The sequence below is a fragment of the Schistocerca gregaria genome, chromosome 2, assembly GCF_023897955.1.
Source record: "Schistocerca gregaria isolate iqSchGreg1 chromosome 2, iqSchGreg1.2, whole genome shotgun sequence".
Lineage (NCBI taxonomy): Eukaryota > Metazoa > Arthropoda > Insecta > Orthoptera > Acrididae > Schistocerca > Schistocerca gregaria.
Genome location: NC_064921.1, coordinates 60,982,029 through 60,996,735, shown reverse-complemented (window position 1 = coordinate 60,996,735; position 14,707 = coordinate 60,982,029). Strand labels below are relative to the sequence as shown.

At 40.4% G+C, this 14,707-nt stretch overlaps 1 protein-coding gene across 2 annotated transcripts in view; it reads right to left on the bottom strand.

Annotated features, from left to right (window-relative positions):
• Positions 1-14,224, bottom strand: part of LOC126336315 (alpha-ketoglutarate-dependent dioxygenase alkB homolog 7, mitochondrial) — a 31,029-nt gene extending 16,805 nt beyond the window's left edge. Inside the window, exons 1-3 of one of the 2 annotated variants that reach the window (XR_007564945.1) lie at positions 13,501-14,012; positions 12,903-13,076; positions 5,823-6,048 (exon numbers count right to left, since the gene is read on the bottom strand). Coding sequence is in view for 1 of the 2 variants with exons in the window: in XM_049999876.1 (XP_049855833.1) it covers positions 12,903-13,076; positions 13,501-13,842 (516 nt within the window). In the remaining variant the exon portion in view is untranslated. Of the gene's footprint in view, positions 1-5,822; positions 6,049-12,902; positions 13,077-13,500 lie in introns of both variants that reach the window. The other variant, XM_049999876.1, reaches the window with a different exon arrangement.
• Between the last annotated feature and the right edge of the window lie 483 nt (positions 14,225-14,707).

Genomic DNA, 14,707 nt, shown 5'->3' with positions numbered 1-14,707 from the left:
GAAGCAGAAAATGTAAATGAAATGGGAGACTTTATGCTATGGTCAGAAGTGAGGTGTTGGAGGAAATGAAAGACGACAAAGCCTGTAGTGTAGAAAATATTCCAGCAGAGATCATAAAGAGTTTAACGGAAACATGCAAAAATGAGTTAGCATCTCTTTGTAACTAATCCCATAACAAGTGCAACAGGCTGAAGAACTTTCTTGTATCCACAACAGTACCAATCCCAGAGAGGAGTAACTCTAAAAAGTGATCAGTTTCAGCGAGTCTTTCAGCGGAACCCTGTTGAACAGGGATACCGCATCAAAATTGACTATATCAGATTCCATGCTAAGTAATTTCTTGAGACATTGCAAGAAGTCCTCAAAGCTGCGGATTTGGTGAATACACTTCCCCACATATGAGAACAGCAGTTTCTTCACGTACTTGGCTATTTGATACATTGATGTGCCAATATTAGTAACAACTGGGTGTAGTTGCACATTCTCTGAGTAATTTTGGCACCCATTAAGTCTATGTGGAACTTTCTCTCTTGACTGCAGTTGTTTCACAACCTTGTCAGGCATACACATTTCCTTCACATGAATTCTAGAGTGACAAACAAGATAGAATCTCAGGCTAGTGTGGCACTTGTGAGAGGAAGATTTTGAGATATGCAACACAGGTTGTGTGTGGCGGTCAGGGAGCTTTTAAACCTTCAGCTTTACATTGCAGCCTCCCTAGCAGGTGAAGATTGGGACTGCGTAGACAGTGCCCCTCATTCTTTAGAAGTGTGTGCCAAGAATATTGCCTCTGCTTGCCTGCCTGTGAAATTTGACAGATTCAAAGTGCAGCAGATGGAAGACACTTGCAGATTAAACTAAGTGGCAAGCTGTTTTATGACACCACTCTGAAGGTACTCAAGCAGTGGTCTCCACAAAATGTGCACATTCCATGATTCATCACTGCAGTGGAGCAATTAGCCAACAAACTTTCACCAAATGTAGCAGAAGAAATTTGCTGGGAGTCCTGCAGCCTGCTGATCAAGAAAAAGCCTCCAAAATCAAACTTCTCAAGTGATAGGAGGCTTGCACTCAAGAGGCTCTCGAAAGACAACAGCATCGTAAAGTTGCTAGCAGAAAAAGGGAACCCCACACTCATTTTGCAGCAAGTGAAAGTGTGTCAACTTCTGTACAATCCTGCAACAGACAAAGTGGACAAGCAGATCAGCACTCACCTAAAAGAAACATGTATGTCTCATCAACAACTATGATCAAGAGAGAAGTTCCACCTGTACTACATGGACTGCTGAAATTACACAAAGAGAGCAAGCCATTGTGCCCAACTGTCAGCAGCACTGGCACATCAATGTACCTAACAGTAAAGTGCTTGAAGAAAATGCTGTTCCCATAAATGGGGGAAGTGTAATCACCACTTCCACAACTCAGGAGGGCTTCCTGCAATATCTCGAGCAATTACAAAGCACAAAATCTGATATAGTGGTCAGTTTTGATGTGGTATTCCTCTTCACCAGAGTTCCACTGAACGACTCACTGAAACTTTACGGGGACCAATATTAAGGAGTAAGGTGTAGGCATGGGCAGCACTCCATCCCCAGCAGTTGCCAGTTTGTTCACAGAGTCAGTTGAAGAGGAGGCATAAGAACAGATAAATACAAATCCATATGTTTCTTCAGGTATGCTGATGATAAGTCTTTGATCTGGCCTCATGCTAGGGAGAGACCTGATGAGTTTTTGGAACATCTTAACTCACTCCACCTAAATATTAAGTTCACCATGGAACTGGAAAAGGATGGTCAGAGGCTGTTTCTAGATGTCAAAAGGACAGCAGATCGTCTTTTGGCCTATTTGTATCACAAACCTACATACACTGATTAATATCTGGAAATCAGCAGCTGTCACAGCACGGAAGAATGGAGGGTATACTCCTTGTCAGACCTACTTGGTTTGCCAGCAGAAATAGAGCATCTACAATCAGTGTTCTGTGTAAATGGGTACACGGAAGAAGAGATTCAGAAGGCCCTTCAACCAGCCATTCTACCACATGATGGAGACGAAGAGCAAGATGAAGCAAAGACTGATGTACCTGCCATTTGCAGGACCATCTTCTGCCAAAACCAGCAAGATTCTCATGAAGAATAACATCAAGTGTGTGTTCTGTCCACATAAAAAAAAAAAAAAAAACAAGAGGGCTTGCATGAAATGTGGATGACAACCTGGGATAATGAAAACCAGAAGTTATAATATACTTGCCAAAGTAGTATGTCGTGCATTGGCCAAACAAGCAGGACAGTGGACATCAGATGTAAAAAAACATTTGAGACACACCCAACAAAAGGTAATGAAATCAGCTACTGCTGAGCACTGTCTGGCACCCAATCATTTCACAAAACATGATGAAACAATAGTTCTGGCACAGACTCCCCGGATACTAGGACAGTGCCATAAAAGAGTCAATAGAGATAAAGTTGACAAAAAAACCTCATAAATCCTGACACTGGGTATCAACTCAGCAGAGCAAGAGATGCTGCACTGAAGTTGCGGAAAAAGCAATGGGGGCAGCAGCCAAACTCCACAATCAAAAGAACTGAAAGAATAACTGAGAGTGGGGAACGAACCCCAGACAGGCCATCAGACACACTGGAGCAAAGACAGAACTTCGCAGGACACTTCTTGCAGGAGCGGACTGCAGACAGAACATCTATAATTGCACTGGACTGAAAACAGAGTGCCAGTACATGGACAAGTGCACCAGACCACTGACAGTGCACCAGCATTTGGCTTGGTGCATCAGACTGAGGAGTGAATGCCTAACAACACTTCTAGTTAGAGCGAACCGCAGAGGGAATGCCTGGAACCACACCAGACCAAAATCAGAATGCCAGCCCACGGATGGTCACTCCGGAACAAACACACGCGGGCCAACAGACGAAAGAGGGAATGCCTAAGGACACTTCTAGTGGGAGTTGATTGCAAATGGAATGCTTGGGACTGACCATGGAGGTGGAAGACCATGGGTCCAAATATTGGACCCATCTACCCAACGAGCAGGCCCAGGCAGCACCTGATAAAAGATCATGAGTCACTCTGTTGAAATACTCTGATGTATGATGCTCATATGTGGCAGAATAAACAACACCTCAAGATATCAGCAGATCACTGGTAAAGACTGAAGAATCACATGAGGAGGAATGTGGCTTCAGAAGGGAAAAGTGACGTAAGATGCCATTGGACTTTTAAGGACTGTCAGTGCAAAGGGCAAAGAAGTATTTCTAGCCTTCATAGGCCTCAAACAGGCATTTCACAGAGTGCAGTGGGCTAAATTGATAGATAACTTGAAAAGGAAGTGAGTAATGTGGAAAAGGGAAGACAGACTGCAAATCTATACTCTAATCAGAAAGCAAGGGTATACAAATAGTAAATGAGACATCTAAAGACAACAATATAGAGAGAAGGGTCACATAGGGCTGATGTCTCTTACCGATCCTACTAAATATTTATTCGGAGGATATAGGGAAAAGTTGTTTGGATGGGACAAGCAACATCAAGATACCTGGACAGAAAATAGAAAGGATAAGATTTGCACGTGACATGGCAATTCTTGCAGGAAATGATGGGACACTGATTCAAATCTAAATGACCTGAATGACTCCTACATAACAAACAATATGAAAATAAATACGAAGAAAATGAAAGGCATTTTTATGGGTTTAAAGAAAAGAAAAGTACAAGTATAATGATTGAGAATTTGAGAGCGTTCTAGTATTTCGGAGGCTGGGTTGGGGGAGATATGCATTGTGAACAGTATATCAAAGTCACAAAGGTGCTGGTGAAAGAAGCATTTCAAAAGTAAAAAAGGCTCTTAACAACTAGTGGTCTGAATACAGAATTAAGAAAGGAGCTAATGAAATGCCTGATACGGAGTGTTGTGCTGTACAGAGTAGAAATGTGGACACTGTGAAAGCAGGAAAAGAGGATAATTGAAGCTTCTGATATGTGGATATGGCGCAAAATGGAGAAGATTAGCTGGACTGATAAAGTCAGGAATGAGGTGATACTGTAAGAAGAGGCAATGGAAGGTTTTATTCCAGTGAAGAGAGGGAAGGGCAGAAGATGATACCAGATATTAGATGATATCACTAGACGGCAATAAGGGCATTGGAGAATGAAGAAGAAAGCAGAAGACAGAGAAGCACAGAGCGCTTTGAAGTCTAAATCTGCCACAAGGCAGTTAACTAAGTGAAATGTGGCCAGAGAAAATTTCCAGTTGTGTTATTTTATGTCTACCTGTGACTGGTACAGCAGTAATATCGTGAAGACGTTCCTATCACTATATTTTAAACTGTGTATAAATGAGTCACGTAATTTGTAATAGACCCATGCACGTCAATTTAATATTGTAATAGCAGTTGCAGTCAACATACAAGCTGATTCTAGAGTATGTAACTGTAGATCACATTACTCATAGCAGATCATTATGTGTGCAGAAAGAGCAGATTGGAGTCATTACAAAAATCAGTTACAGAGGCTACCCAAAGCTGACAGACCATTTTCAATACTATTATTAGATGGCTTAGCGCCTTATAATAGAAGATGTGGATAATAATTATGTCTTTACTATGTCATATAATTTTTTCACAATATCTAGTTATGGTAGTTATCACAGAGCAGAAGGAGAGTATGTTAACAGAGGCAATGGTAAAAGTGGTTACTGAAACCATTATTAGGGTCAAATGAACTAACTTTGTATCCAAACTAATGAAACAATTATGTTGCTTGACAAAACTGAGCCCGTTCCATCCTGAAACAAATGGAAGGATGGCCAGAACAAGTGCACTACACGGTATCCAAAATGTTAAGCCATTACGTGAATGCACAGCATTCAGATTGGGATATATACTTAAGTTTTGTCATCAGTGCGTATAATTCAAAAGTTGATACCAGAACTGGACTCTTGTTGCACGAAGTAACATATTGGAGGAAAAGCCCATCACTTTTTGACAAAGTTCAACCTAAACTGAGTCCACAGGGTGAACCAGTGAAGAATTTTGCAAAGAAATTTGGCAAAGGCAAAGTACACTAACACATAAGCTTTAGAGAAGCAAGAATGTATTGGACAATGGAAGAGTTAACAGTCACAATACAGAACAAAACAGTGGGTGTTACTAACTAATCCATATACCCCAAAGGGCAAAACGAATATTCCAATTAAGTTTTGTGAAGTGCACAATTTCACATTTCTGAATATTTACAGTGAGTTGGCAATAATTGCATAACTTTGAAATCTTACCAGGATCTGACTGAATATTAGGCAATTTGTTTCAGACAGCACAGTATCTACACAACAAAATGCCCTATTTCTTGAGGCAGTTTAAAAACATTAAGTCAGTCTGTTTCAGCTCCAACTATTCCGTTATCTGCAGCAGGACTTAAAAGTTGCACCCAATTTTTTGCCAATATTTGGTGCATTTTTATTGTTTCAGTTTTGTCTTTCCAAGCTAAAATAGTGACAGTTCAGGAGAAGGCACAACAGTGCTTGGGTGCAGAGAGTTTAAATCCACTGTTACGATGCAAACACAATTCATTCTGTTTACAAGAAAGTAGTACCTGCCAAGAGTATAATAGCAAAGAATGGGCAGCTTTAGTCACTGGCAGCATTCTGAAGCAGTTTGCAGGAGCTCAATCTGTCTCCACTGAACAAGCTGAGACTGTCTGACAAGTTTCCAACTAAGTCCACACAAATCAGTTTGTCTGGATTAGTGGGAACTTTTGATGCTACATGCAACTATTCAAAAGGTCTTCAAAAAGTGGTTGTCTATATTCACCTGCAATCAAACCTTTGGTTTCAGCAAGATGGCGCTCCACCTCACTGGTCGCGATGGACCCACGAATTCGCCTCCATATTCTCCTGACATTGCACTATTGGATTTGTTTCTCTGGGGCTAAATATAGGAAAAGGTGTTCACCACTGGAGTGCAGGACCTCCAAGACCTGCATACCTGGACTGTGGAAGTCCATCAGCACCATCCCTCTAGACATGCTGTGATGTACCTGAATAAAAATTTAATACAGACTAGAAACTGTTTGCATCATCACTGGGGATGATGTGGAAGTGTTTTGGTTTGATGACGTGATTTTTTAAAAACTTAACATGACATATTTTATTTTTGAGAATGACAAAGATTTGTTTTATTTAATTTTGTGTTGGGAGCAAATTGAAAATAGGGCACTTTGTTTGAGACACCACATACTTCATTACAGACAACACATCTTCAAAAAGTCTGAGGTACTGTCTGCCAGGCCATTAGTATAAAATCAGCACATTTGAGCTCAGAATATGGATGTTAAGGATACTGAATGGTAGTTTTGTGTTTCAGTTCTGCAATCTTTCTTGTGGATGGGTGTGATCTGTACTTTTAATTATTATGAACAGTTTTTTATTCAAGGGATGCACTATATACACTGTTCAAAAGAATTAGATGAACATGACTTTGGGCATCAGTCATATGCCACTGAGCTATAACTGAGGACTGAGTATGTAACCAAATTACACCTTTGTCATCAAAAATTAAATGCACAACAAAACATCATTACATCTTCAATCATTTACATGAAAAGAACTGAAATGTCCGACAGATATAGAAAGCAAAGTGGAAACAATCATTCATTCCAACATCCTGGGTGCTTTTCACTGGACTTTGAAAGCTCCAATAATGTGTATCCCCTGCAAGAGTGTTCATCACTGCCTGACACATACATGGCATACTTTGTATAAGTCAATGGCGGGCACCCTGCAGTATCTGTTCCCATTCCTCAATGAGAGCTAATAAGAGTTCTTGGAGGGTCTGTGGTGGAACGGGATAACCACAAACACATCTGTCAAGTATATTCCACCTATGCACATTGGGATTTAGTTCTGGACTCTTTGCTGGCCATTCCATTACTTCAGTGTCCAGGCTTGGCAACACATCCCTGCTGATGCTTGCCACATAGACCTTGATATTAGAAGGAATTCAGGGCCACCATCATAAGCAGCAGCCACCACACAGTCAAAGACTATCTGTTCGATGTTCTTCCTCGCAGTGAGGTGACCATGGACAATGAGAAGCCCAATATGGTTATCAGCAGTGAAGCCTTCCTGCAGTTTTACAGAACATTGGGAATTGTCGATTCTCTGGACAACATTTGGCAGGTACTGCTCACAAGGGTCTCTTCACTCAAACACCCCCACACCTTATGACAGACAATTTCTGCATCCATCTGTGAATAACACTGTTCACCAGTAACGAAGTTGCTGCTTGACATGGGCACGATAGTACTGAAGGTGAGCTGCAAGGTGCTGTCATGAGCGTCACTAGAGCAAGACACTTGGGCCGTAAGGTCCTTTCTCGTAATCAGATTATGGCAGTCTGATCGGACACAGTGGCTCCAGTAGCCCTTCTGTGATAGTCTTGCAGTGCTCTGACAGTAACCATATGATGTCACAATGCACAGGTGGCCCAATATTGGTCTTCATGTAGAATTGTAATGCAGTATCTGTTCCCATTCTTCAATTAGAGCTAATGAGAGTTCTTGGAGGGTCTGTGGTGGAATGGGATGACCACAAACACTGGGATGTTATCTTTTTATCCATTTTCCAGCTTTCACTGGCGTACAGGACAGCCTTCACATTTGTATTAAAAATATGGATTTTTGTTTTGTACGTGATATTTCTATTTTTCATATTGGATACAATTGTATGAACGCAGCATTTGCCTTTTTAACGTGGTTTTTCACGTCATCTCCAGCTCCACCATCTACCGCCACTATACTACCCAGATACAGGAATGAGTTGACAGTCTCCAACTGCTGCTCACCTATTAACAATGGCACCTCCATGTTCCCTGAATTTACTCTCATTTCATTTGTTTTGCCTATATTTATCTTGAGGCCAGCACTCTCTGCTTTTTCTTTCAGCAAGTTTAATTTAGCTTGCATACCAGTCAGCCTCGGAGCTAGTAAAACTATGTCGTCTGCAAAATCCAAATCCTCCAGACGTTCGTGGATCCCCCACTGGATTCCTCATCTCCTGCCTGCTGTGACTCTTCTCATAACAGAGTATAGAACCAGTAGAAAAAGTGTTGGTGACAAAATGTAACCCTGATGGACTCCAGTTGTTACTTTTATGGGCGCTGTCATATTTCCCTTGTGGAGTATGCAGCATTTGTAGCCATCATATAGATCTTTTATGATGTTTAAGATCTTCTGTGGTATGCCATACTTCCGCAATACCTGCCAGAGCACTTTATGTTTCACGGAATCGAAGGCCTTTTGAAAATCAATGAAAGCCAGGTACATGGTTGCTTGGAATTCTTTGCTTTGCTCTAAAATGATCCTAAGAGTGTTAATAAGATCAACACAACTGTGTTGTGACCTAAAACTTGCCTGTTCTTTACGCAGTCGCTTTTCATAGGATTCTTTAATTCTGTTTAAAATAATTCTTGTGAGGACCTTACTGGGCACTGACAACAATGTAATACCACACCAGTTGTTACAGTCTGACAAATTTCCCTTTTTTGGGAGCTTTACCACCAACCCCTTTCTCCACTCCTTTGGAGATTTCTCTTCAAGCCAAATATGCTTCAGCAAAGGATGGAGCATTTTAACAGTACTTTCAATATCAGCTTTTAAGAGCTCCGGTGCTATGTTGTCTAGGCCTGGAGCCTTTGTATTTTTTTGTTTTTTCAAGGCAATCCTAATTTCGTCCATTGAGGGGCACTGCAAATTTATATCTTGATCTTCTTCGACTTCCTCTGGAACATCTCTCACTTGTTCCTCTTGGTTGTCTTCACAATTTGACAGTTCCTTGAAGTGCTCCTCCCATCTCTGTAGCTGTGCCTGTTGAGTTGTAAGCATCACCCCGTCCTTGTCCTTAATTGGTCCTTCATGTCTGAAGTTCTTCATTGACAACCGTTTGGTAATATTGTAGAGCCCTTTCATATTTCCTTGTCTTGCTGCCTCTTCTGCTAATTTTGCTTGCTCTTCTATCCATTTCCTTTTATCTCGACGTAGCAATGTTTTCACTTTTTTTGTTCGCCTCCATGTATTCTTTATGTACTTCGCTCTTCTGCGCTCTTGTCTTACAAAAATTTAACTTAAGTTTTAGTTCTTTCCTGTGGCTGATTTCATTCCACGTAGCATCGAAGATCCATTCCTTCCTTTGATGTGCCTTAAATCCTAAGATTTTTTCTCCCACATCTAAATAACTGTCTTTGTTTTTTTGCCAGCATGTTTCAATTCCCTCTTCCATAAAGTTTTCTTCAGAGAGGACCTGGAATCTGTTTTGTAGTTCAAGGGCAAATGTTTCTTTGATCTGTTGGTCTTTTAATCTTGCCACATCTATTTTCTTGCACCTGTGATTGAGCTTGGTTCTATTTGCCACTATCTTCAGTCTGAATTCCACCAAAACTATGTGGTGGTCACTTCCAACGTCTGCCCCTCTTCTATTTCTGATACCTAACAGAGTGTGTTGGAACTTGCGGCTTATGACTATGTGGTCTATTTGATTTTCGGTAACATGATCTGGAGAAACCCATGTTATCTTATGGCAATTACGATGTGGAAACAATGTGCCTCCAGTGACTAGGTCATGTTCAGCGCTTGTATCTATCAACATTTCACCATTTACATTCCTGATCCCCATTCCATGTACGCCCATGATATGTTCAAGCCCTTCATTTTCTGAACCAACTTTTGCGTTTAAGTCACCCATTAAAATTTTTATGTCCCTAGAATTTGTTTGTCTAAGGACTCAGTTGAACTATGCATGAAATGCATCCTTTAATTCTCCTTTAGCTATTTCAGTAGGTGCATAGCATTTAATTACAGTGACATATCGCACATTTGTTTTAAAGTGTGCGGTTATTATTCGTTCTGAGACTGGTTTCCACTCCAGTAAGTTCTTCTTGCTGATTTTAGATAGTAAGAGCCCTACACCATTCCTATGCATTGCGTCCTCACCTGTCTGACCCGAATACAGCAACACTCCACCATTTTGTGTTTGGAATTCCCCAGATTCTGGCCACCTTACTTCACTTAGTCCCAATATACCTAGTCGATAGTTCTGCATCTCTTTTTCAAGCTGTCTTAGTCTCCCTGCCCCTCTCAATGTCCTTACATTCCAAAAACTGATACGGGTTTTCCTTTTCAGGCCAAAGCTCATATCCTTAAGATCCATCCGGCTGCTTCTCCTTTTAGTTTCTGTGATGTGTGTTTTTTGGTGGTGCGGGTTAACAGCCCACAGCCCCTGAGTGTCCTGGTGGGGCTGCCACCTCATGGCCTGGACACCTGCCAAGGTTTTATGTCAGGGCCTTACCCCTTAGATAGCTTGTCTTCACCACGACTACAGAACACTATCGATCCCTTCGCAGTAAGGCCTATGTGCATCAACGTTGTCCTGGTTTCCAAGGATCTTCCACTGTCCACATTAGGGGACTGTGTCTGCTGCCACACAATCACAAGGAGGAAAAGGAAAGGGAGTGTATAAGATGGGACAGAACAGAATAGCATAGGACGGGACAGGACACTAGACGGGACGTTGTGAGACACACTTTGTCTGGATCCTCTATAGAGACCTGTCCGGGTTGGGAGGCCCTGCTGGTAGTCACACCACTGCCAGAATAGCCCTCCACTTCATTGGATCACACAAACTCCCTCGCCCACACGGACAGTGTTTCGTTAAGGCGGTGTCTCCTGAGGGGGTGTTATCTATGTTCTCACTACAAAATAATGGGGCACTGCTGCTCACTTCCTTCTGGGGGCTCACCAGACTCATCGTTTGGTCAATAGATGGTGAATCATTTTAATTGTTCCTTTCATTGGCAGTGAAGATCTCAAGCCATGCAATAAGACCACAAGTACTGCTTGTATCAAAATAGATTTAACATACCGGACACTGATTCACATGTTCCCCTAATTCTTTGGAACAGGGTATTATGGTTAAAAGTGGGGCTAAGTCAACCACAAATTAGATATAGAATTTTATAGCGATTCATTCATGTTCTGGATCCTTTAATTTTAGTGGTCATAACTGTTTCTCAATGCCACTGACATTTATGCCTGTTCACTTTTCTTTGCAGTGTTGGAAGAGTTAACTCCCCCAGATCTGCCTTTGTAAAGGAACATCTGAAAACAGAGTTCATAATTTCTTTTTTGCTTTGCTATCCTGAATTTCAGTTTGTCCCATCCATAAGTAGGGTTGCCACCTGTACCTTATGGTAACATATTATATGTTATTTCAAGCAGTTGTTCTACATAATTTTAGAATAATAAAGTATATGAGAATACTTTAATTCAACAATGTAAGAAAAGACAGATTGCTACTTATCTTAAAGATGACACACTAAGTTGCAGACAAGCAAAACTAAAAGACACTTACACACAAGCTTCTGGGCAAAGCCTTTGTTGGAACAAAACACAAACACACCATTCAAGCACGAGACTGCCAACTCCAGCAGCTCGTGCCAGAATGCATTCTAAATTGAATAATTTGTATGAAATGTCTGGTCTAAAACATAATGAAATATCCTGCATTGCCTACAATTATGACAAGTCGTGGTTATGGTAAGAGCTCTTGGGAGGAAAGGGAAGGCCACTGGATAGGGTTTCCACAGGATTGGGTAGAGAATCTGATAATTTACAAAAATGTTATAAAAATCACCAGATACCCACTCAAAGTGCCATTTAGATATTTGACAGGCACCCTAACCATGTCAGTCTACAATTAGTAAAATGATTGTACAAAATAAAATTCACTGAGTATGCCTGCCGAGATTTTTATCTGACACCCTACAATGTATTGACAAGCCCTATTAAAAACAAATTGGAAATAAGCTTGCCACAAACTTTTGTATTTGTGTTCTATTTATGTTTACTGACAATGAGTATGTTACTTACTACCTCAGTTTTAATATTATTTGATGAATTCCTTTCAAAAATGGGTTATTTTAAAGAAATTCCTTTCAAAGAATGACTTCAATTTTTTTATTACATTTGGTTGGGTAACTATTAACACTGCTCTAATCACTCAGGAAAATGTATATATGTCATAGAACAGTGTTGATGCACAGTTACCCCTGCTGGAAAATCCACACCCAGTCTACACTCTGGGGTAGCAGTTTCCCATTTACTCCTAACTTAACTGGATAAATGTCCAATTTGGGTTAATGTCAACTTATGACATCACTCAGAAAACAGATTAATAAATCCAAAAGCAGTGTTTGAATTTCAAGCCTATTATTTCTTAAAATTGCAAAATAACTCATTTAAATTTAGGAAGCAAGTAATTATTTCAAATGATAGTCAAAACTTTTCAAGATAGTTTCCAATTACTCTTCGTGATCCTAATACCTTCGTGGAATATAAATCGTATAAAAAGTAAAGGCGGCTACTCACCAGTTAGTTGATGCACTGAGCTGTCGATGGACACATAAACAAGACTGATAACAATTCAAGCTAGCTTTAGAGAAACTTTTCTTAAGAGCTACCGAGCACACATACAGGGTTACATTATGTCTTTGCTCCAGCTCACCTAGAGCGAGGGGTTATGATGTGTGGTGTATGTCATGGGAAAAAGGAGCTAGGAAGAGGAGAGAGAGCTGTGGAAGAGTGACAGTAGGCACATAGGATAGCAATATAGCACTCAACGTGTATTATACAAAATTTTTGACGTCCTGTTGAGTTTGGGAGAGAGGGTAAGTTTTGATTTAGGGTTGGGAGGCAGAGCTAGGCTGTGGTAACTGAATAAGAACACAGCCGTTCTGTCTCCCTCTCTTTATATGTGTTTTTTCAAGATAGTGTAGCTAAAGCTAGAGGTGGCAAAAGTGGTATAACTGGTCAGTAGAAATCACAACAATAAGCTTACTCACCCGTACACTGTCTACATGTGCTTTTATGAACCCATCCTCAGCCAGGTCCAGTACATGCACCAAACTGAGCTGAGGTGTGCCGGGTGGAAAAGCAGCTTCTCTCACTCTCTGTATTATCACAGAGTTCGCAGCATTCCAGTTTGAACGTTCGGTCTCACGATACCCATGTATGGCCTGGAAGAGACTATTTACAGGGCCTACACTTAACAGCCAGGAGAAGATCAAACATTTAACACAAAAATACGACATAGAATATTATTGTTAAAATTGGAGCCATTTTGGCTCAGTTACTACCACAATTGTGATTTATCATAGATAAAGCAAATCAGATTATTATTTCGTATTAGATGGCATTAAAGTCTCAGCTACTAATAGAAATGAGTCTATTGTTCGGCAAATAATATAATGAAGAGAACTACATACAATGGCTCTACGCTTCAGAAGTATGTAAAGTTTAGAGTAGTAACAAACTGCTGACATATAAAAGGTACGAAGTCAGAATCGTACAGATGTTTGAAAGATAGCAAACACAGCGCTGATGGAATATCTTGCATATCAGATAATTCATACTGATGTCAAAGGATATGCGACAACTTACATCGTCCCAGTGATCAAACTCGTATCGTAATCTTTTCATATATGGTTCCACTTCTTCAAACAGCGATTTCTCTTCCTCTTCTGTTACAAAATCTTCAATTACGATCATATGTTGGGCGACACGCAGTTTTAAATCATCACTAAAGCCATTTTTGAAATGTAGGTAATACAAACTACTATCGCTATCCACAGTAGTACCAGTATGATCTTTTCTGGATGTCACAGCATAATTCTTTCCCGTGTTATGATTATAACAACAGTGTTCTAAGAAACAATGAAATCTTCTTCCAATCAAAAAAGAATAACAGTTTCTAACTGAAGGCACAGCCACTCCAGTTAACATCTTTCCTGTGACACAAACATATACTTCTACAAACCTCAACTCTTATCTAGCTACAGTAGCATAAACATAGACATTCCAGTCGTAACACAAACAAATCCACAGCGCTTAATAGTCCAAACTCCAAACAACACTAGTTTGTTCGAGGAGCGATTCCGAACCTGTGTATCGACTGCGTGTGGCGTGCGATATGGTCCCACTCATGGAAGAGATCCTAGTGCAGCGCTCGAAATTGAGCGCACTGATCTGATTAACGAGATAGAATATCGTAGAATGTCATACATTCTCTTCAATTCTCTGTCTCCACACCCATGACATTGGTACATACGTTTTCTTTTATTTTTATTTTATTTGGGCTTCAGTAGTATAACACTGTTTAGCCATGCACAGGTGCAGTAACTATTATCCAAGCACAGTCTGAATATGTTAGACTGTGGATACAATTGTTTTTATACATCGTTGGTACAATTTCCATATCACTCCTAAAAAAAATTTCGAGCCTTTATTTGTATACATATCATGAGAGATACCGTGGCTTATTTCAAAGATACAGTTTGGCACATCGATAGAAACGTCTGAGTTCGGCTACGTATGCTATTAGGGTTATTGCAAATTTTGGTGATAAGAATCTCAGTAAATTAGCTAACTATGCCTACTTTCATTCACTGCTTACGTATGGTATCATATTCTGGGGTAATTCATCGTTGAGTAGAAAAGTATTCATTGCTCAAAAACGTGTAATCAAAATAATTGCTGGAGTCCACCCACGGTCATCCTGCAGACATCTATTTAAAGATCTAGGGATCCTCACAGTAACCTCACAGTATATATATTCACCTATGAAATTTGTTGTTAATAATCCAGCCCA